Here is a 22,629-nt window from a genome sequence, read left to right as displayed (position 1 = left end):
ATAAGAGATAGGAGAGAAAAAGAGCCAGGGCTCCGCACTACTTTGACCACCTCTTGTTGAGAAATAATTTAACTGTTGTGTTTATGATTTCCTCTTGTGATCGCTCCGATTTCATTGTGGAGAGTATCTCATTAGCGAATTACAACACCGCCATCGCATTGAAGAGGCCAGATCTAGCAGAAGCCATAACTAATTTTCTTCGTTAATTTGCGATTTGTTCATCCAGACGCCATCACAACAGGCCCTTTAATACGCGGGGAAACCTTCCTCTCTCCTCAGGCATTCATAGATCGTTTTCCCGACTTATGACAATGCGACTCAATGAAAAACAAATGCTGAACGCGTGATTCTTTAACCCAGGAGTGTTCAACTTTTTTGCTAGTCACGGCCGCATTTGGATCATCATCATCATTTTGTTTATTAGCAATTTTATCAGTTCAATACACCACAAAATGCGATACAATGAAAAGACAGGAAGATGTCGAAGCGACAAGGAGTAGTCTATGGAATCTGACACCCACCTTGGCCTAGGCGATGTAAAGAGGAGGCATGCACACTGAATGAAAGTAAAGAAGATAGTATGGAAAAAGAATGCGACAAGAAATAGGGCGGCATGTCATGGGAAGCGAGATCGATAGGTCAGTCTGGGTCCGGTAATCTTGAGGATGGACTGTATTTATTTAGTAGTAATTGCTTGTATTTCGACTTAAATGTGGACATGCTCGTCGACTGTCGGATGGCCGGCGGGATACTGTTCCACACATCAGGTCCGGCATATTTGATGGAGCGATGATCTTTTCGGTCGATCATATGATATTTGGACGACGTGGACGCACGTGTGGATTACTTATTTAGCATATACAGTCGCATTCCAGCGGACAATCACAATACCAAACTCCAGTAGAATGCAACATTCGAGGCGGATTTTTCTGGGGGGCCGGCTTTCAGAACCACGAACAGAATAAAATATGTTTTTTCTCAATCAGTAACGAGGTAGCTTTCGATATCTACCCGTTTTATCAAATTCAATGCTCGGCAAATTGCCTTTGACCAAATCGAAAGTGAGACGTAGACCAATTTCACTGAGCCGTGACATTTGCTGTTGTCTGCTGTCCTCGTTCACACCAAATAGGACACTATGGGAAAAGTAGTATCATGTTGAACCGACTTCCAAATCCTAAAAAATCGCGATTTCCACGTGTGTTTTCGTTATTACTTATTACCGCAAAACATCAAGGACAAAATTAATGTCCTTTCCTTCCTTGCCGCACTAACCATAGCCTTCACAAAGCCTGTAAATAAGGCTATGCAGCGTAGCATAGGGGTGAGTGATGAGCATCTGACGGAATCGGATAGGGTTAGGATCGGTTTTTGCACAATTTTGATACATTCGGATCGAATTCGGATTCTATTGCAGGTTTTGTTTCGAATAGTTGTAACTTCTGTTTCGGATATTTCCGGATAGTTCTGACCAGACGTCAAGAGAGAAAATCGTCCTCTCGATAAGCAGACAGCAAGCACTTTCTGATAGCAATGGTGGCACTGTAAAGTTGTTTTGTAAATGTTCCAAGCAAATATAAATCAGCCAATCCTAACCTTAGCCTTTATAAAGACTTCTCTGCTCAGATCTACAATTAGGGTTCTTCGGAATACAGTTATGCGATTCAGATTTTTCGGATTCTGGATGGCATTATTCGGATTCGCGTGGATTTTAGGATGAGATTGTTCGGATTCGGACGGATGGTTCCTCATAGACTCGAGCTGTCGGGCGGATTCGGATTCTCAGAAATCAAGACCCGCTCATCTCTGATAGGGGTATTCAAAAATGAATGCAGCATTTGCTAACCAGACCAACGCAAATATACCGCCATCCACCGGTTCGATTTGTTTATTTACGCTGACACATGATGTCATTCACAAAAATAACAGATAATTCCATGGGTATTCTATGGGTAATTCGTAAACAAACTGCAGCGTACGTAGGTTACTAATCTGCGAAGAAACCCGGCGAAAATGAGGAAGTGTTTCTCTATACTTCCTCATTTTAGTGAATCGTCATATTTGTGTGACTGACCTCGGATCAAGAAAGGAACATATTCGCTTCTTACATTTCTCGGGCAGCTGGCTGGATAATTTGTGAAATCGCAAAAACAATGGCCAACACAGGTAGGTTCCAAAAATTCAGCAAACCGCTTTTATTGAAACACTATTGATGTGGTATTCTTAATTGAATAAATTTCGAATAAAATGATTCTTATCAAATTTCCTTGCCAAAAATTCATATGAATTTAATAATTGATTTTTACTTTGAAGGTGCATAAAATGCAGGTGATGAATACTGAATAGTATACAACTTTTGTTCTTACAGCATCCATCATGAATGATGATATTGATGATTGATGGTACTTTTGTAGATTGTGAAATCAATGCATCATTATATAGAATTCCTATGTTTGATCTTGATTGGAACAATTGGCCACTATAGGCCTACAAATGGTTTAAATCTATCAAAATTATTTTTGATTTCAGTGAGGCTTTTTGATGGAGTCGGTGGAAATGTTAAAATGACTCTTAACGACGAGGCAAAATTTGAAGCCACAGTTGGTTCCGGTGAGTTATCAATGTGTTTCACTATAAGCTGAAACCCGTAACTTTCAAGTTGAAACTACCACCAGATCGAATTCAACCATTTTGAACATGATTTTCCGCTCTGAGTAGCTTCGGCCTCCAAGGAAATCAATACTGCCACTTTCACTAAACTAGTAATATATCTGTTCGAGTATTGATTAGCCCATGGTCCACGATATCCCTAAATAACGACCAAATTTATATATATGGGAAAATAAGTCGTCCAAATATCATATGATCGACCGAAAAGATCATCGCTCTATCAAATATGCCGGACCTGATGTGTGGAACAGTATCCCGCCGGCCATCCGACAGTCGACGAGCATGTCTACATTCAAGTCGAAATACAAGCAATTACTACTAAATAAATACAGTCCATCCTCAAGATTACCGGACCACGACTGACCTATCGATCTCGCTTCCCATGACATGCCGCCCTATTTATTGTCGCTTTCTTTTTCTATACTATCTTCTTTACTTTCATTCAGTGTGCATGCCTCCTCTTTACATCGCCTAGGCCAAGGTGGGTGTCAGATTCCATAGACTCCTCCTTGTCCCTTCGACACCTTCCTGTCTTTTCATTGTATCGCATTTTTTGTGGTGTATTGAACTGATAAAATTGCTAATAAACCAATGATGATGATGATAAGCCATTTCATGGGTGAATAATGACATTGTCAATTTGTACTTTCTGGGTGATGTAATAAAATACCTTTGTTAGTTTTGTTTTGTTGCCAAAGTATATCCAACATTTGCTGCTATACTCAACAAAGGAAACAAATTTTCATGGGAAATCAAATGATGATGTGAATTGTTCAGCTTCTTTACAGGCGCTTCAGCACAGGGCAACGATATTACTCTTGCGAAAAATGTGAAGGGTAATGCCGAATTTGAAATGAGTAAAACTGCAACATTGAAATTGGACGTTGGAGCCGCCGGTGAGAAATATTCAAACATCCAAAATATGAGTAAGATTTCGGGTAATGATTCCATTTCTGGTTCTTTTTCCAGATACCAAAAAGCCGACATATGATAAAAACAAGGGAGGTAAGATACCTCCATTTGTTTTAGTACCGTATTTGTACATATACACGACTAAGTGAGGTGGTCGTAGTAGTCAACCTTTCTACCCAAGTAGACGTAGAAGTAAAGCTGTGACTTCCGACTTAATTACAAGTAGCGATTTCAAAGACATGTCAAAACTACTTGAAGTAGAAAATGAAGGTCTGCAAAATACTCAAGGAAGTAGTTTGTAAAAAGTAGATTTAGTAGATAGGGAGCATTTAGCATAGACCTACTCTAGGCAGTTATTTGGAGAAGGCCACTTTTGAAATTGCAAGGCAAATTCATAAACAGCACATAAATATGTGTCTATTCAGTTGCCATGACATAGGGCTATTTTGCCCCGTTTTGACAATTTCACTTGTAACAGTGGTTCCAGCTTGAAAAGTAGGTAGCTGGGCCTAAAACTGTTGAATAAAAGTGGAAGTAGCCGAAAATATACTACTCGAGTTAGTACCAGAAGACAAAACCTACTTGAGTAATCTGAAATAGAAGAAATACTTCGTTACTGACTAGGGTTACCAGATGTTGAGATCAGATAAAAAGGACACTTTTCAAAAGTTTTAAAAGCTACCGGAGAAGAAAACGGGGTGATTTGAAAATTTTTTCGAGTAATAGTATTGCGTTGACTAGAAAAAAAGGTAATTTTTTCGACTTGAAATACCATTTCCTTCCTATAATACGTGGGTTGACATTTTCGATTTCTTGAAAAAAGAGGACAAGACCTCAAGAGGACATATGGTAACCCTAATACTGACCGACTCTGGTGACAAATGCCAATGACTTTCTACTGCACAGCAATTCAAGTGCATTCGAATAAATCATTACAACTTTGCTGAAATTGAGCAGCCACTGGCGGCTATGGCCCTAACTCTAATTTAGTGTTGATAGAACAAATCAATGTCTTTTGTCAGATAATGTTACCATGAATGTTACCGGTAACGTGAACGTCGGAGGCGACTTGAATATGAATGACAAAAGCCGCGAAGAAGATTTCAGAGGTGCTGCAATAGATACAGTGAACAAAGGCACTATTAACAGCACTGCACAGAACTGCTCCACCTCAATCAGTGCTCAGAAGAAATAAACATACTGCTACAACAGTTTGTTCCGTCAATTTTCATGCTTCCGTTAATGAGCTGCCAATATGGTAATATTCAATAATCTTTGCTACACCTATAAGTATGTTTCTTGTCAGGTGTTGTGCAAGATGCGTTGATCATATTTTTATCTATCCAATCTAACCTAATAAGTTTCTGATGTTTCGAGTGCCTCGATTTCGATTTTATCAAACATATCATTATGAGTTATCAAAACCAGAATTTGACGTAAAGATTGGATTGTAGTTAAGCAATATCTCAAATTTCACATCAAATTATGAATATAGGAGCGGAGTCAAATAATGGACACATCGTTTTTAGTATGTGATGCAATGAACTTTTTATTCACATAACAAAATGGTTGCTAATTGACGAATAGTATCGGTACACATACAGGTTACTTCATATTGCTTGCGTGTTGTTTTAATGAGAATTATTGGCTACAATAGTTTTAGAACCGAAGTTATTATGACAATTTTTGCAGTGTGTTCGTGTGGCCATACTGGCCAATCATGATTCTAACTATGAACATTGTTCGGTGTATTGCTCAAGAATAAGTCGACAAGGAAAGGACAGTTTAATTTGAGTCCTCTATATGTTAACATATCGTTAAATATTGCTGTAGGAAAATAAATTACAGAACATGAGATCAGAATTAACAGATCACTCTGTAGTTTTATTCGGGTTTCAGCAGGGTATTGTGAAGGTTGAGCTACTATAATAGAAAAATGTGTCGGTGAGTTTAAGACTTATATGCCCAATCGCCTCGACACCATCATGTCATTGTATCGGAATCTTGATCTGATGAAATTATTAATCGATAAATGATTATTGCAGATGTCGATAATATGCCTGTTTTTGAAACAGCAAGCCTTTCTTGGATGATAGAGTCTAGTGCCGTTGTGCATTAGGATACGGTCTTTCGAACGGATAAAATTATTCTCAATACACTCTGCTCACTCTAGTTCTTGTAATGTATGCGTTCTTCAACGGGTGTTTCTCATGTGTGAGAACATAGCGTCCTATAGGACACTATGGTGAGAATAAATATACCGCCACCAGCCGGCGTGATTTGGTAATTTATTTTCACACATGGTGTCATTTTAAACAGAAGACCACTCGAAAACAAACATCATCCGTACGGTAGTGAACTGGAGACTGGACGGGTGACGAAAATGAGGAAGTGTTTCTTTCGACTTCTTCAATCTTCATTTTAGTGAATGAAATCAGAATTGTGTGACTGGCCGCGGATTAAGAAAGGAACACATTTGCTTCTTTGATTTCTCGAGCATCTGACTGGGTCTGTAAGGTATACTATATACTTATACACTTTGACCGGTTGACTGGATTGGATAGAGATCGCAGGAACAATGGCCAATAAATGTGAGTTACATGAATATTACTTCAGCACGCCGTTTCGAGTCTTTCCTTTCATTGTATCACAATTAATGTGGTCTATAAATTGAATAAATTTCGAATAAAATCATTATCGAATTATATTGCCTAAGGTGCATGAATTGAATAATTATTTATTAGTTTAATGTTTGACGGTGCATAAAGTGCGAATGATGAACAGTGTGCAAATATTTTTAGTAAAAAGCATCCATCAAAATCATGAATGATTATATTGATGATATCTTTCTAGGCTAGCCTATAGCATCATCTAGAATTCCAATGCATGATATTGATTTGAACAATGAGCCGATATATGACAAAATGCTTTAATTCTGTCAAAATTATTTTTGTTTTCAGTTACACTATTCAAAGGAGTCGGCGGAAATGTTAAAATGACTCTTAACGATGAGGCAAAATTTGAAGCCACAGTTGGTTCCAGTGAGTCATCAATTTGTTTTTGTTTTGGAAGTGTGCAGGCTATACTGCAGTGGTCGGGAACCTATGGCTCGCGAGCCATATATAGCTCTTTTGAGTATAAGATATGGCTCTTTGCCAAATATTTATTTTTATACTGAAATGATCAATATTGCAGCGACTTGTTGGTAAATTTTCATCACGGCCAGAATAATTATTCTCGTGACAGTATAAACATGTCTTTGAGAGGTGAAGACAATGCCGTCTTCAGGTTCAGGGGCTCCGACCCCCTCTTTTTAAAATCATCAAATTTAAGTTACTGTCACGCCAGCGGCCAATATCACTCGCGAAGTCTGTGTACCCGACACGAAATCTTGAATTGTGCGATACGTTGATTAATCAAAGAGCATAGCAGACATGGCGACGCCCATATCAAAACGATTTTTCAAATACACATTGTCTTCCTGGTCTACGGCGCGAAATGAACTGCTTTGGATGTGACATTCACAGTTACAAGCTCGAAATACAAACAACGCCTTAGCTATCCACGGTTTGATTGGTAAGTATAGCTCTGTGTGGTATACCGGCGATAAAATGTATACATGTATAGCGTAACGTTATGTTACCGCGGAATACTTTGAGAAATGAGAAGTCGATTGGAATTACAATGCTCAACTTAAAAATGTTTTGATATCAGATCAGTCTCTATTATCAATCTGTTAAATTCAAAATATTCATAGTAGATGCAAAATTATAACCCGATAGCTTTTATGATGACATCATACATTTGTCCGCCCATATGGTGTCTATATCTTATAATTAATATATATCAAGTACAACAACAATTCTATGCAAATAGTTATAAATATGATGATTTTCTTCGTGCCAGGCCTAATTTGATACAAGAGTAAATCACGTTTTGACGATGTGTTTTTACTGTCGGTCTGCTGGATCGGCTCACTCTCAATAGGACAATTCATTCCCGCCAAATATGGCCTACTTGGAAAGACATAGAATACCCTTATAAGTGCTGCGGCCCGCGGCGTCGTCAAAACGGGAAAACTGGCCCTCGAGCACATTTGAGTTTGAGACCTCTGGTTTAGAACAATGCCGATTTTCAGACTTTGAAGGCTATTTCGGGGTGGTTCCATTGCGTTGATGAAAATATGGCGCACACGAAGAATCCCATGTAGTGAGTTCGAATTAGTGCTACCATGACGTCACTAATTTTCAATTGTGACGTAACAGTTGATTGGGTTGTATGGCTCTTTGGGAGTTGAGATGGAAAAAATAGGGTCAATATGGCTCTTCGGACAAAAAAGGTTCCCGACCACTGCTATACTGTATAGATTTAAACCACTCCCCAGTTAGAATTCAACCGTGGTTGATGGTTGTAACCACGTCACAAGGCCCCGAGTCACGAGTCAATCTCACCTTTCTAGTTTTGACTTGAGTCAAGTCTACTCTCCTTTGACCATTGCTGATTGTGTGACCCATAGTGCACAATTTCCCGAAATAAAGCCCACATCAATACAGATCGATACACAATATCCCATTTCATCCGAGAATAACTTTTGACCATGTCAGCGATTTCAGTTCCATTCACTCTCTGGGCTGGACTTCAGGGGCTGGATTAGGTTACGTTCGGGATTGGCTTACGTTAGGTCAACGGACATCGGTGACATTGCCAAAATGTATGCACGTGTGTGTGTGTCCACTGTCCATCATATGTTGTTAAAATTCAAAAGACAATTTTTTATGAGAAATCAAAATGTGAATATTTCAACTTCTCTCAGGCGCGTCAGCACCGAACAACGAAGTTACAATTGCCGAAGATGTGAAGGGCAATGCCGAAATAGATATGAGCAAAACTTCAATCATGGAAGTACACGTTGGAGACACCGGTAAGAAAATATTCAAACACATCCAAAACGCCAAGCTAATCCAATGCTAATCACTAATCAGGTAATGACCCAGTTTCTGGTTCTTATTCCAGATACCAAAGATTCGACAGATGATAAAGACAAGGGAGGTAAGATAGCTTTCCAAATGTTTTAGTACTGTATTTGTACGCAAGAAATGGCATATGGTAGTGGATCAACTAAGTGGGGTGATCAAAGCACCAGGGTTGTAATGACTCTCGAGTGAGTTATTCAAGTCTCGTATATCAGGTCCGATAATTAAAAATAGGCCTAAAATCTGTCCTTTATCTGTTAGAATGAACATGTTAAGAGTGAGAAAATTCGAGGACGCCTATATCATGAATCCGAAGCCGTTGATATCGCCCCAAGAGTGTCACAGAATTGAGTTGAACCTGACTTGAACTCGATACAGATGATACTGAACAGTAAACACTATGATTTGGACTTGGGCTCGAGTCTTAATATTATGACTCAGACTCGAGATGACTCGGACTTGACTCGGAGGGGAATTGAAAATGACTCGATTCGAGTCAAAACTTTAGAAGTCATATTGACTTGTGACTCGGTTTCAAGCATGGTCAGAACTACTTCAAGTGGAAGTAGAAAATCTGAAAAGTACTCAAGTAGTTCCGCCGCGACGATATACTCAGTTACCATGATACCGGGGCTATTTTGCCCAGTTTTCACGACAATGTCACTTATAACAGCGATACGAGCATATCCCCAAGCTACTTTCTTCTGTACAAATTCCAAGGATTTGAGAAAGTAGCTTTGCCTAAAAAACTTCAGTAGAAGTCCGTGTATTCTATAAACAACAACTCAAGCAAGTAGTTCTTTAGGCAAACCTAGGGTTGTAACCAAGTCACAAGGTTCCGAGCTGCAAGTCAATCTCACTTTTATAGTTTTGACTCGAATCAGTTCGAGTCATTTTCAATTCACCAAGTCCGAGTACAAGTAATTATGTTCAGTTTTCAGTTCAATCCGGTTCAACCCACTTTTTCAACTCTGCTCGAGGGGTATAGAAGGGCTCGCATTCATGATGTAGTAATTTTCCTCAATAACAGTTTCTGACCCTATTTTCCAAGAATCAGGACTGATAGACGAAATACATATCATGTAGTAACTTTACTATTCTTCGAAGTTACAATAATAATATAATAATTTATAGAGCGCCGAATATATAACAATATGTCATTACTACACTAGGGCGCTGTACGTAAAAGGCAATAAAATATAAAAGTAAACGATATGTATAAAAGACGAAGTGCATAGTTGTAGGGCGGAATGAACACTACTCTAGTTCGAACGCTCGTGTGAATAAAACGGTATTGATTTTGCGTTTGAAAACATATAGCGAGTCACATAGTCTGATAGAAATTGGAAGATTGTTCCACAGAATGGCGGCCGAGGAAGAAAAGGTTCTCACGCCGTAGGTCGATGTTCTGACTCTTGGAACTGACAAGAGCATTTGTGACTGAGAACGTAGCGCTCTTACAGGATTATACATTGTCACGAGCTCGCGAAGATACGCTGGTGCACTTCCCTCCATGCATGAAATGAAATGAAATTTCTATCTTGGCAGTCCTAGTCTAGAGTCAAGTGACTTGTTACAAGTCGATTCGATACAAAAATTGACTCGAGTTGAGTCATTTTACGCATTTGAAAAATTGAGTCGGGTCAAATCTACTCACAAAAAAAATCGCGACTCGAGCCATTACAATCCTGGCAAAACCTATTTGAGCGCTCTGAAAAAGTAGAACAACTTTGTTACCAACCACCTCTGGTGACAAATGCCCAGGGCTGTTCAAAAATAACTATTTCCCCCGGATTCCAGCCATTCACGTATTAAATTGTCAGGTTACCCTAAAAAACGCTGCACACCAAATTTGGTTCAATTCTAACAAGTATAGGACTCCGCAGATCCAACTCAAATTTTTAATTTATTCGGTAAAATTGAAAAAAAAATCAAATTTTTCTGCCAACCCCATGAAATTGTTGAGCTGTCTTCAAAGACGATGCAAAACAAATTTGAGTCAATTCCGACCAGTAGAAGCGGAGTTATGTGAGTTTTTCGATGATAATCCTCGGATTATCGGTGATCGGGGGATAATCCGATAATTATCAACGAAAAACTCACATAACTCCGCTTGTTAGAATTGAACCAAATTTGGTGTGCAGCGTTTTTTAGGGTAACCTGACAATTTAATAAGTGAATGGCTGGAATCCGGGGGAAAAAGTTATTTTTGAACAGCCCTACTGTACACTGTACAGTGACCAATGGCTACGGCCCTAAGCTTAACTCTAATGTAGCGTTGACAGGACAATTCAATCTCTTTTTTCAGATACAGTTATCGTAAACGTTGACGGTAACTTGAATGTAGGAGGCGACTTGAAAGTGAATGACAAAAGCCGCAAAGAAGATTTCAGCGGTGCCGGCATAGGTACGTTGAGCAATGGTTCCCTCATCAGTAATCAAGACAGCTGCTCCAGCACGATCACTGCTCAAAAGGACTAAATAGATACTGCATTCAACAGTTTGTTCCATCAATTTTCCAGACTATGGTTAATCGGCAACCAGTATGGTAATTTTCAAAATATTCCTTGCTGCGCCCATGAGTGTGATTATACTTGTTCTTGCGTGTTGATTATAATTATTAGTGCATTGGGCTTATGGTAAGCCATCTGTTCGCCGGGATGATTTGAATTTCCATGCCAGTGCGTCATATATGATGATACGATTGCTGAAGTTCTTCAATTTCACAACTATAGTTGCTGAAGATTACCCCTGACGCGAGTGGGCCGAAAATGTTCGGGTTTATTTCAATATGATTATTGATTATATTTTGAAAGTGTATATTGATGTTCTGTACCTCCGAAAAGTACTTCAAATTCTCTGCTAGTTGATGACCATTACCCCTGAGTGTCAGACGAAAATATATGGTTTCATTTCAATACATATTGCTCAAATATGATTGTTTAATGGATATGGATGAATTGCCAAAACCAGAATTTGAAGTAAAGCCGTGTTTGAATTTTAAAGTAGTAATATCCCAGATTTCATATCAAAAATACAAATATAAAAGAAAAGTTCGAATTTTCTACGTCTGTGATGGAAGGATTCAGTATTTTTGTCGCCTCGCCAATTTTTTCTCCTCCAACACATATCTATCATGTTCCTTTATATGATTTTTATGAGACGAAATTTGAACATACCCACTGTAATATCTTCAATGTTTTGCCGTGTGGCCGATTACGATTTTTAGAACCTTAAAGAATTAAAATAAACGAGCGTAAGAAGGATATTCGGAGATTGATCAGTACATTGGTGAGGAATCAGTCGAAAAGGAAATGACAGTTAAATTTTGAGTTCAGTATATGCTGTTATTTTGTTCAAAATAACTATCAGTACTAGTGTGCTACTAGTTTTTTCGTAAGCGGAATTGAGCAGCTTTAGCAAAGCACTGTGTTGTAGCCTATTTCAACAGTGAGCCATAAGGCAGTGCTTTTCAACCTTTTTTGCAATGGCCCACCCTTTCAACGTTGACACACGTGTACGTACACACTACACCAGTGGTTCTCAGCCTCTTTGCCTTCGCGGACCCCTTCAAGTTTCAGTTGAAATTTAGCTCGATTATCATGTAACCGTCATCCGTCTTGTGAAAATATTATCCATACGCGAGTGATAAACAGCAACTGGATTACTTTTTCGTGGAAATAATATCATACTATGTGTGAAAATTCGGTATCAGTAGGCAGTCGTGTCTTGGAAATCCGCGCCTTCGATTTGACATAAACGATTGCGGGAATCTTATTTCCATAAAGTTAAATAGTGGCCCGATGACGAATGTAATATTAACGCGTAACGCTTCCGACGACACCTTTGGGTATGATAGCAACATATATAGCACCAAAATTGAGAAACACATTTTTAATGAGCGTTAAGACCAGCCATTTCCATGTTTGTTTCTTTGTTTGTTTGTAGTATTCATGGTGTTTGTCAACTACAATGGTCATTTACACCAGGGCCATATTCTTCAATTTTGTTTCGTATGGCGACTCGCAGCGCGACCCACTCACTTCTAGACTTTTTGTAGACACCGTCAAAGTGACTTATGTCCATTTTACGCATTTTGAGAAAATTGACTTTACGTTCAGTTTTCATCTTCTTTCAGCCATATTAACTTTGAATTAATAAAATTGACATAACCATGGCCAAGATATGGCCTAACAAAATTGAACATTTTTCAAAAACTTGATTTTTTTCAAGTTTTAAAAACGGATCTAGAAAATTTGAAAACTGGACGTAAGTCACTTTGATTCCACTGCGACGATTTTATGATATTAAAAAACTGTCTTCCTTCAATGACGTCACTATCGGACTAGAACTTCTTGATCACACGGTCCACTGCTCGTATAAATAAATAACTCAATGCTCGCTTCAGTTCAGTCTCGTGTCGCTATCTTACGCCGCATACATATATTTGTGGGTTAGCGAAAAGGAGTCACCACACCGAGAATGTCGCATGATAAAGATGAGGACTGCTATGGCGAAGAGAACGCGTACGACTGCGTTTATGATCGAACCCCAGGAAGCCCCGACGATGTTTATGCGGAAATAACTGCCAACTCCACTACAGGTATATAGGCAGGGTTGCCATACCGTCCTTATTTCTAAGATTTGTCCTTATTTTGAAGGGCCACGTCTTAGAAAACTCAACTGTCCTTATTTCTAAGAAATGTCCTTATTTTCGACTTGCGTCCTTATTTTGTCTTATTTTCAACCGCTACAAAGCTTCGATCGTTTTCCGCTGGTATCTGTGTTGCATAATATTCTAAAATTATGCTTTTTCGTCGAGATTTTATGACATCATAAATGAAAGGAACTCTCGTGACGTACACACTACAAGATTTAACTTCTAAGTGGTGAGATAGCTATAGAGCGGTGGGTGGTAGCTATAGAGTGGTGGGTGGTATATCAGTTTCGTCTGTACCAAGCTAGCGCAGCCGACGTCATTTTAGCAGTAAACAGCAGTACCAGGTTCCCGCTGTTTGGTCTACAGCAGAATATGATCAAGCTGTGGGGAAGGCAGCATTTATTGCGTAGGCGCAGTGCAATCGACACATTGGTTAAAAAGTATAGTAAAGCTATAAATCATTGATATATTTCTCCGAATTATATTGCACTTGCGCATATGGTTTTAGCTACAAATAAGGCTAAATCAGATTAGTTTTAATGAACAGGAGTAAAAACGTTTTTCGTGACGATTATGAGCGAGAATTCAAAGGTATCTAACGAAGCTTGAAGGGCGAGTGTTTCGCACATAGCAATATCTGCAATTGTGACATTAACCTGGAGGCCATAGCAAAGACCGCTCTTTCAACTCACATTGATAACCGAAAACACAAGAAGTGTGTCATGATGATTAATTTGAGCCAGTCGATGAATAAATTTTCTACAAGTCGATCAGCACCAACGACCACGAGACTACCAGGCAGCTGCTGCAGAGGTATACCTGGGCATTCCATACTGTCAAACACCAAGCAATCATCCTTCACCAACGATTGCACATCGCAATTGTTCAAAGCAATATTCCCCGAATCCAACATTGCAAATAAGATTTCTTAGGACAGGACCGAGACTACAAGCATTGTTACTGAAGTTTTTGCTCCATACGCTCAGAAATGATTTTGTCTAAACTTGGTATGGGCCTACGGCCTTTTGCCATCTTGGTTGACTCCTCTAACGAGGGGAATAAGTTTGGTTTATCACCCTAGGTGGGAGACCAAAGGGTTTTTTTTTTGGGGGGGGGGGTGTCGAAGTGCTGTTTCGGCCCTGAGTAAAGGTAAACCTAGACCTGGGCTGTCGTGAGATCCGAAGCACTTTCAAAAAACAAGGAGTTGCTTGTGATGAGCATGGAATGTGATATGCCACGGCTCGCATAAATACATAGTATGTAAAAAAACGCTTTTTCATGCTAATCTAATTTTTAGACTGTCCTTATTTTTGGGTCCATGTCGATGGCAACCCTGTATATAGGATACCAATATTTTAAACGGTTTCCTTCACCCTTTTGATAACAACATTGGCTACATATTATGTATGGTCGTTGGTTAGTGGTCCTCTTCAAATCATTTGTGAAAGACCTGCCGCAGTTCTAGCTCTAGTTGCTGATTTTGAAAAGTGAGTATAGTTTTAGTTTTAATTGTGCATTTTAAAATAATTTGGTTGTCGTACAGCTAGAAAGCATGTATCAGAGTTTGGCGGGAATCATGATACGCGTGTGATGCTCTTGCAGCAATTGGTAGATCTGAGTCATTACTACTAGCGTAGAAAAGTGGGTTGGTTTTGGGGGTCGGAATCTCTTCCATTTCAAACTGGAGACTGCGTCCTTTTCAAATGACGATTTCATCTCTTACGTTTCTTAGCTGATTTGTAATCCAATAATTTGAACTATCAGTTAATAGTTGCAGATATTTGTAGGTCGTTAGTTCTAGCTCTAGTTCTAGAATTGTGTATTTTGAAAACCCTGTAGTTTGTCCAGGTCTGACCTGCCCATGTCATGTTTGATTTACATTCTATTTAAAATGATGGCTTCTATAGGTAGCCTTTATCTTTGCAGTATCAGATGCAGCAGTCCCGCATTATTTCTTAACCTGGCAGCTTCAACGAAGGCTATGCAACGGCAGTTACCTCTGTTAGATACATAGATCGACTAATTTTCTTCAATCGCATTAACCGCTGGACATTTGTATGTAACGAACATCTGATATAGGCTTACCAAGACCTGTTATCACAATATATGTGATCTTAGATATTATAGTTGTGGTGCAGTAAGTTCACCGTGAGTAAAATTTTCGCATCACACATCCAGTGGCATATCATACATGATGCACAAAATATCAAGAATATAACCCTAACACCAGACTTGTAACGAAGTCGCAAGGTTCCCAATCACTGTAAGTCAATTTTACTTTGATATTTTTTACTCAAGTCAAGTCAGCTAGCGACGGGTCGAGGAAGAGTCATAGTGTTGAGACCCGAGTCCAAGTCATTATGTTCATTATTGGTTATCGAGTTCAAGTCAGGTTCAAATAACTTCTCTGAAACTCTTAGGAGATATCAAGGTTCATTCATAATATGCACATTTTTCTCACTCTTGACATGTCTATTTTCCGAGTATCGATCCTGATACGCGAAACTTAAGTCAAGTCATTGAGAATTTCTCAAGGTATATGACTTGCTCGAGTCATGCACAATGACTCAGGTACAAGTCGAGTCAATGCTCAAATTGACTCAAGTTGAGTCATTTTCCATTTTTAAGAAAATGACTCGAGTCATTACAACCCGGCCTAACACCTCATCAGTCGAAACATATTAACATCTGTTGCAAATGTATAAATATTTATTGCTAACATTTTCCTTTTTTTTAATTTTCAGGAGCAATTTCATCGTTATGGAGAGGACTCACAGTTGGATTTACAATACTCACAGTCTCCTGTTTTTGTGTCACATTCTTCTTCATCTTTAAACTCCGTGCAGGTCTGATAATAATTTCTGCTATTTCCTAAACGGTTTGTAAAACATCGCAAATCCAGTTTCATATCAAAATAGTATGACGTTACAGTCGACTGCACATAATTCAGTGAGTTTGGTTCCACTCAATTTTGGTTGAATTAAACGGAAAATCAATTGTTTGCTTCAGGGTCATATATATATATCGGCTTTCAATTAAATAAAAGGGCGAAAGAAAACAGGAAACAAAGGAACATCAAGATATCAGTTTTGGGCCCTTATCAAGCGTCTCCAGCGTGGGCGGTCGTGGGCGTCTTCGAGCGATAACCCGCGTTGCGCTAGCTCGGTCTCTATTGTTGAGCGCCATGTGGTTCTATTCCAGCCACCTCTGCGCCATGGCTCTGTCGGAATGTGGTTGATGATGGCGGCTGCTGGTTGATCGTCTTGATGCCGCACTAGATGACCGATTAAGCGTAAGCGTCGTTCAGCAGCCAGCAAACGGCATGGGACTGTTTTTGTGAGTCTGCGCAGAGCATTGGTGGATATGTGCTCCGGGTGGTGGATGCCGAGTGCGTAGCGGAGGAGTGCATCGTAGTTGGCGTTGAGTGTCTTAGCCAGCTTTTCTGTCAGTGTGAGTGCTTCTATTCCGTAAAGAAGAACCTGCTCGACAGTGGCACGGAAAATGCGGGTCTTGAGTTGGGGTCTTGAGTTCAGGGTCATGCGTTGTATAATAAATGAATTGCAGATGTGTGCTACTGCAGTATGCTAATTGGCACAGATCGCATAAAACACATCAGTTACACCTTTAGGTTAGTTGCATTGTTCAATAATTTCTATACCGGTACCAAACCATTCAACAAATATTGTGTACTGTATTTCTGTGCAACATAAACTAAACTCAACAGTATATTCATATTGAAATGAACCTGAATATTTTTGTGATACGAACTATCAAGGAAGCGTCTTTACTTTTTTCTTCGTTTCCTATTTTAGTGAGCGATGTCACTGTTTCTGTTACACTTTTCTCTAACAATCTGATCTACAAGATGCATGCAATCGTACCCAATTAAAAGCGACTATGAAGCTGGCATGGCCTTGTATGAGCTCATTGTCGATTGTTCTTGTTACTGCATCGTCATTGTTTCACTATAATCACTCATCTTGTGTTAAATCGAACCAACTACTGTTTATTGTGCCATAACGATCGGAATTGTGAGCGTGTGTCCAAATTAAGCGGAGAATTGTCCACATTAACTGGGGTTTTTACTCTGCTCCTGAACATTTTGGCCGAATAACGCGGTGGTCCGGGTTATCCGGTGTCTAAATTTAACAGGTTCGACTGTATTTTCGTCTACACCTTCCAGGTGTTTTGATGGAGATATGAAGGAACCCCTAGGTTATTGAGTCGACACCAATAGTTTACCTTCCAGTGCTAACTCGGATGGGTGAGTGATTTTCTAACGCATTATCTATGACTTCTTTGTTGCAGAAGTTACTCAGCTGCGGGATATTGGAAACAAGACGCAGCAAGATGGTATGTTACCGAGATAATTTATTGGAGATGTCCAGGCTTACTGGATCAGATAACTATGTATGGTGGTTCACGGTTGTAACCAAGTCACAAAGTTCCGAGTCGCAAGTCAATCTCACTTTTATAGTTTTGACTCGAGTCAAGTCGAGTCGTTTTCAATTCACCACCGAGTCAAGTCCAAGTCAGCTAGTTGAAGGTCGAGTGTGATTCATAGTGTTTTGACTCGAGTCCAAGTCGTTATGGTCACTGTTCAGTTTTGAGTTCAACTCTGCCCGAGTGACATAGAATGGCTCGTATTCATAATATGGTAATTTTCCTCAGTCCTAACAGTTTCTGGCCCTATTTTCCAAGAATCGGGATTGAGAGACGAAATACCAATCATGTGTTGACAATACTATTCTTCGAAGTTACAATAGTAGTCTGTCTTGGCCGAATGGCCGTCCTAGTCTCGAGTCATATGACTTGATTCGAGTCATGCACTATAACCCTAGTACAAGTCGAGTCAATACAAAAATTGACTCGAGTCATTTTACGCATTTAAAAAGATGGCTCGAGTCAAGTCGAGTTACTGTAAAAATTGCGAGTCGAGTCGTCACAACCCCTTGTTCAATTCATATACTGATTCATTCTTATTTCTTCAGACGATCCTATCGGTACAGAACCTCCTTCTATCATTGAGGAAGTGTTTGGCAGGGAAAGGTCATTCGCCAGCGAAGATGAAAAGATAACTAAGGCTATCGAACAGATGACGGAAGCAGACGACGAATTGCTGAGCGCGATTACTAAAAGTTGAGAGCCATTGATTTTCATAACTGATGATTTTTAGTTCTGTGCAAATGAGAAAGGCATAGTAGGAAGAAGACTTGGACATCCAGATTAGTCTAGATGTCTAATTTGTGAGATGTTTCTATGTTCTAACTGTATTTCCAATCCAATTTCTGGTTTTCCTGAAAATGCTTCAGGAGAACTGTACAGTGCGAATCGAGCCAAGCTCAGTGTACAGACATTTGGGTTTCGGTCTAAAAAGTGCGATGAAGACAACATTGTCGCTATTAAGCAACAGTTCCAACCAGAAATGTAGAAAAGCACTAGAATTATAACATTACGCGCAACAATGCATCATTGAAATACTTGATGGCGAAATTTTATCAAAGTTAAGTTTTTAATGTCTAAATTTTCATTTTTTGCTGCAAAACATAATCGCCCTAACCCCTAACTATAAGACTACCTAACACATTCAATATCCACCCTATTTCACGTAATTCTTTAGTGACAACTGATTTCAAGGAATTGAAGACGAACATTCAGCTATCCCTTTCAAAATCGTCCAGGAAGATTGATGGAGATAGATGCAGAATGAAAAATCTGGTAAGAATTTTTATATGCATGGTTTAATAAATCGGTACGTAATAATGATACAGTATGGTAAACGACTGAATATTTGCTCACTTTTGATTCTATCAAGTATAGAAAGTACTTTTGGGATACATTTCTAGCACGTGAAATTGTCATGACAACCGGGTGAATTATTATTTAGACTAATTCCATTTCTACAGTACAGCAACTGAATTATTATCTAAAATTTTAATTTTCTACTTGTAATTGAGCAGAAATTCCTGGTGTTACTCTTAAAAAATCATCGCTTCCGATGAACTGCTGAAAGCACATACATCTTGAAATTGCTTACTTGACTACTTTTCAGGTCCCTCACTCTTAGTTTTAGGTGAAGTAGTTTTGACATGTTTTGAAAATCACGACTTCTACTTGTGATCGAAATTCATGGATTTACTGTTCTATACAATTAAAAACAGTATATCCATATTGAAATGAACCCGAATATTTTTGGCTAACACTCGTCAGGGGTATATATACATTTCAAATGTGTATTGAATTATGTACCCCAAGAAGCTCTTGAATAGTATAATTCATAATATAATAAAACTGAATATTTTCTGCTGAAACTAGTCAGGGGTAAATACATACTTTTCATATGTTTATTGAAGTTATGTACCACCTGTAAATAAAAGTGAATATTTTGGGCTAACCCTTGTCATGGGTCAGCAGGAGTCGACTTTCATCAAAATACGACAACAGACAGAGTTTATGTACCATCTAAAATGGTACATTAAGCTTAAACCATCCCTTTGCCGCTATTATTCGAAATTTCATGCCGTCATCTTTTTCGATACGATTGTTGATGTAGGCTAATGTTCTTTCCAATCTTTACTAGTTGCTGATTATTACCCCTGACGAGTGTCAGCCGAAAATATTCGGGTTCATACGAATATGTTATTCAGTCGTATATTGAAGTTGTGTACGGTATCTCCAAGAAGTTCTTCAATTACTGCTATTGCCACTCGAGTGTTAACAATGACTATATGAACGCCGCTGATTACACTTTTGATGTGCAACATTTTAGCTGGATCTGTGGGCAGCCCCAGACGACAGCCTGGGAGCATTGCTGCACCCGGAAGGCTGGCGTAAGGCCTTCAACGGGATTTACTATAAAACATCTGGAGATCAGACACTGTCGTATGCGGATGCGAAAACCGAGTGTGCGAAATTAGGAGCTAGGCTTGCCTCCAAAGTCTTGCTGTATGTTGGCGCAAAAGGGTAGGTTGATGACCTGTTATGATGAGTCCAAGCCATTGTGTTGACTGTTCAGTGTTCAGTTTTTAGTTCAAATCTTGTTAAACCCACTTTTTACAACTCTACTTGATAATATCAAGTGTTGCGCATTCATAATACACTAATTTTTCTCATTTTTGACGATTTGTGGTCGCATTTTCAAGTACCCGTACTAATGGACGAAATACCAATAGTATGGTAAATTTACTATTCTTCCAAACTACAATGAGATGTCTGTGTTTGACGTCTTAGTATCGAGTTATATGACTTGGTTCGAGTCAAGTTGAGTCACTACACAGATTGACTCATGTCGAGTCGTTTTCGGTATTGTCCCAAAAAAAATCGCGACTCGAGTCATATTAACTGTAGGCCAAAGTATTCTGATTTGCTGCACATGTTGAAGTAAAGACGTTCAATTGCAAGTAGTGATTTTCAAGACATGTCAAAAGTGGTTCGAGCGGAAATATAGAATAAAAAGTCTGAAGTAGAAGTGAAATTTGAAAAGTTTGTTGCTGATCGCGTCTGAATTTAATGAGATAACGGGCATTGTCAATCAGAATTGGAAAATTCAATTTATTGTTAACAATTCCATCATTTCAACACACCGCACCACAAGACTACGATACAATGAACAGATAGGAAGGTGTCGAAACGACTTGGAGTAGTCTTTGAAATCAGACACCCAACTGGGCCTAGGCGATGTAAACAGGAGGCTTGCACACTGAATGAAAAGTAAAAGGTGATAACTAGGGCGATTTTTTTTTCCCTAAAAAACGAAAGATTTTCACCTAAAAAATTGCATATTTTCTGTACCACCATCATTGCCGTCTATTTTTTATGTATTTTGCTTTGATGAAAATAAAGAATCTCTCTTTCTCTTTCTCATTTTCAATTCACCATCGAGTCAAGTCCGAGAGTCTTGGAGAAAAGGGTCGAGTCCGAGTCATAGTGTTTGCGGTTCATTATCAAGTTCAAGTCAGGTTTAATTCACTTTTTTGAGATACTTGGGTGACATCGAAGACCACACATTCAAAATAATCATTTTTCTCACTCAGGGGCACTGCACTCTAAAAATGATGCGGTCTCAAATTGAAGGGCAAAACGTAAAAAGCATTTTGGTCGCAGCCGTTTTCTTCAGAACGCCACCGTAATGGAGCTGCAATTTATTGAAATTTCCACCAGAACTTCACGCTCCAGCAGTCACACAGAGATCGAACTTTATATAGTTGTCAGCCGATGTTATGATGGAAATATGTCGTTAAATTTTATAGTGCAGTGCCCCTTTAACATGTTTATGCAGTGCAGTGCCCCTTTAACATGTTTGTGCAAACAGCCGAAAGACAGTCTCTGCGCTTATCCTTCAAGCCTCGGTCCTGATACACGAGAGTTAAATCAACCCATGTAGAATGTCTCGAGTCATTTGACCTGGTCGGATTCTTAAAATTGAATCGAGTCATTCCAACCCTGATAATTGCTGGCACAGTTTGTACTTTACAGGGTAACGCTGGACTACCATTGGGTGGGTTACGACGACCTACAGACGGAAGGACTGTGGGTGTGGTCGGACGGGACCAAAACCATGTACGGCGAGAAAGTTCAGTGGTACCCCGGGCAGCCAGACAGCGGCGAGGGGGATGAGGACTGCGCCATGGTCGTGCGACTCAAAGACGGAAAGTATAGCATGAGCGACGCGCTCTGCAGTTATGAGAGGCTTTATGTCTGTGAAAAGGACGCGCCGCTCGCGAATAAAAAGTGCTAGAAAAATATGTTCGTATTTGCTCACTCAACAGTAAAAATGTTTTTTTTCACCAAATTCCACTTTCTACTTGGCAGTTTTTACGGAAAACTACTTTGTTTAGCACTTTTGATTTTGTGTGGTTGAAGGCCAGGGTCGTAATGACTCGACTTGAGTCACGATTTTCCAATGACTCCACTTGACTCGAGTCATTTTCTCAAAATACGCATTGCACATGACTCGATAATCAGACGGCCAAGACCGACATTTCATTGTAATTTCAAAGAACAGTAGTAAAGTAACCGCCCTGTCGGGATTTCGTCTATTGGTACAGGTACTTGAAAATGCGACCAGAAACTGTTAAAAGTGAGGAAAATTAGTATATTATAAATGCGAACCATTCGATATCACCAAACAGAGTTATAAAAGCGGGTTTAGCAAGAATTTAACTGGAAACTGAGCAGTCAACACAATTACTTGGACTTGACTCGATGGTGAATTGAAAATGACTTGACTCGACTTGACTCGAGTCAAAACTTTAAAAGTGAGATTGACTTGTGACTTGGTGAGAACCCTGTTGAAAGCAGGGTTGTGATGGCTAGAGTCTTGATTTTTAGGTGACTCGATTGGAGTCAATTTGTGTGTTTACTCGACCGAGTCATATCTATCGAGACTCGGATGGCATTTCATTACGTAACTTC

At 39.3% G+C, this 22,629-nt stretch overlaps 3 protein-coding genes across 3 annotated transcripts; all 3 read left to right on the top strand.

Moving 5' to 3' along the window:
• The first annotated feature begins 1,949 nt into the window (after positions 1–1,949).
• On the top strand, positions 1,950–4,793 carry LOC145449198 (uncharacterized). The gene is made up of 5 exons (XM_080327676.1): positions 1,950–2,166; positions 2,530–2,610; positions 3,459–3,566; positions 3,640–3,675; positions 4,605–4,793. Exons 1-5 carry the CDS (start codon positions 2,154–2,156, stop codon positions 4,775–4,777), a joined length of 411 nt encoding a protein of 136 aa, XP_080183802.1. The 5' UTR covers positions 1,950–2,153; the 3' UTR covers positions 4,778–4,793.
• Positions 4,794–5,977: 1,184 nt separating this feature from the next.
• On the top strand, positions 5,978–11,823 carry LOC145449199 (uncharacterized). Its single transcript, XM_080327677.1, has 5 exons — positions 5,978–6,173; positions 6,543–6,623; positions 8,396–8,503; positions 8,596–8,631; positions 10,864–11,823. The coding sequence occupies exons 1-5, from the start codon at positions 6,161–6,163 to the stop codon at positions 11,034–11,036; spliced, it is 411 nt and encodes a 136-aa protein (XP_080183803.1). The 5' UTR covers positions 5,978–6,160; the 3' UTR covers positions 11,037–11,823.
• A 1,152-nt stretch (positions 11,824–12,975) lies between these two features.
• Positions 12,976–21,959, top strand: LOC145448873 (uncharacterized). Its single transcript, XM_080327321.1, has 7 exons — positions 12,976–13,158; positions 15,960–16,061; positions 17,524–17,568; positions 18,207–18,353; positions 18,836–18,933; positions 19,985–20,178; positions 21,691–21,959. Exons 1-7 carry the CDS (start codon positions 13,038–13,040, stop codon positions 21,950–21,952), a joined length of 969 nt encoding a protein of 322 aa, XP_080183447.1. The 5' UTR covers positions 12,976–13,037; the 3' UTR covers positions 21,953–21,959.
• Positions 21,960–22,629: the final 670 nt, after the last annotated feature.

The sequence above is a fragment of the Botryllus schlosseri genome, chromosome 10, assembly GCF_051294905.1.
Source record: "Botryllus schlosseri isolate E-star chromosome 10, Bs_hap1, whole genome shotgun sequence".
Classification (NCBI taxonomy): Eukaryota; Metazoa; Chordata; class Ascidiacea; order Stolidobranchia; family Styelidae; genus Botryllus; species Botryllus schlosseri.
Note: the sequence above shows the minus strand (reverse complement) of the source record. Positions and strands in the feature narration are given on the sequence as shown.

Coding starts and splice junctions, on each gene's coding strand:
- LOC145449199 (XM_080327677.1), top strand. Junction 6,624..8,395: donor TGAAGCCACAGTTGGTTCCA/GTGAGTCATCAA, acceptor AACTTCTCTCAG/GCGCGTCAGCACCGAACAAC. Junction 8,632..10,863: donor AGATGATAAAGACAAGGGAG/GTAAGATAGCTT, acceptor CTCTTTTTTCAG/ATACAGTTATCGTAAACGTT.
- LOC145449198 (XM_080327676.1), top strand. Junction 2,611..3,458: donor TGAAGCCACAGTTGGTTCCG/GTGAGTTATCAA, acceptor GCTTCTTTACAG/GCGCTTCAGCACAGGGCAAC. Junction 3,567..3,639: donor ATTGGACGTTGGAGCCGCCG/GTGAGAAATATT, acceptor TTCTTTTTCCAG/ATACCAAAAAGCCGACATAT.
- LOC145448873 (XM_080327321.1), top strand. CDS start 13,038: ATGTCGCATGATAAAGATGAGGACTGCTATGGCGAAGAGAACGCGTAC. Junction 13,159..15,959: donor AACTGCCAACTCCACTACAG/GTATATAGGCAG, acceptor TTTAATTTTCAG/GAGCAATTTCATCGTTATGG. Junction 20,179..21,690: donor CTGTATGTTGGCGCAAAAGG/GTAGGTTGATGA, acceptor TGTACTTTACAG/GGTAACGCTGGACTACCATT.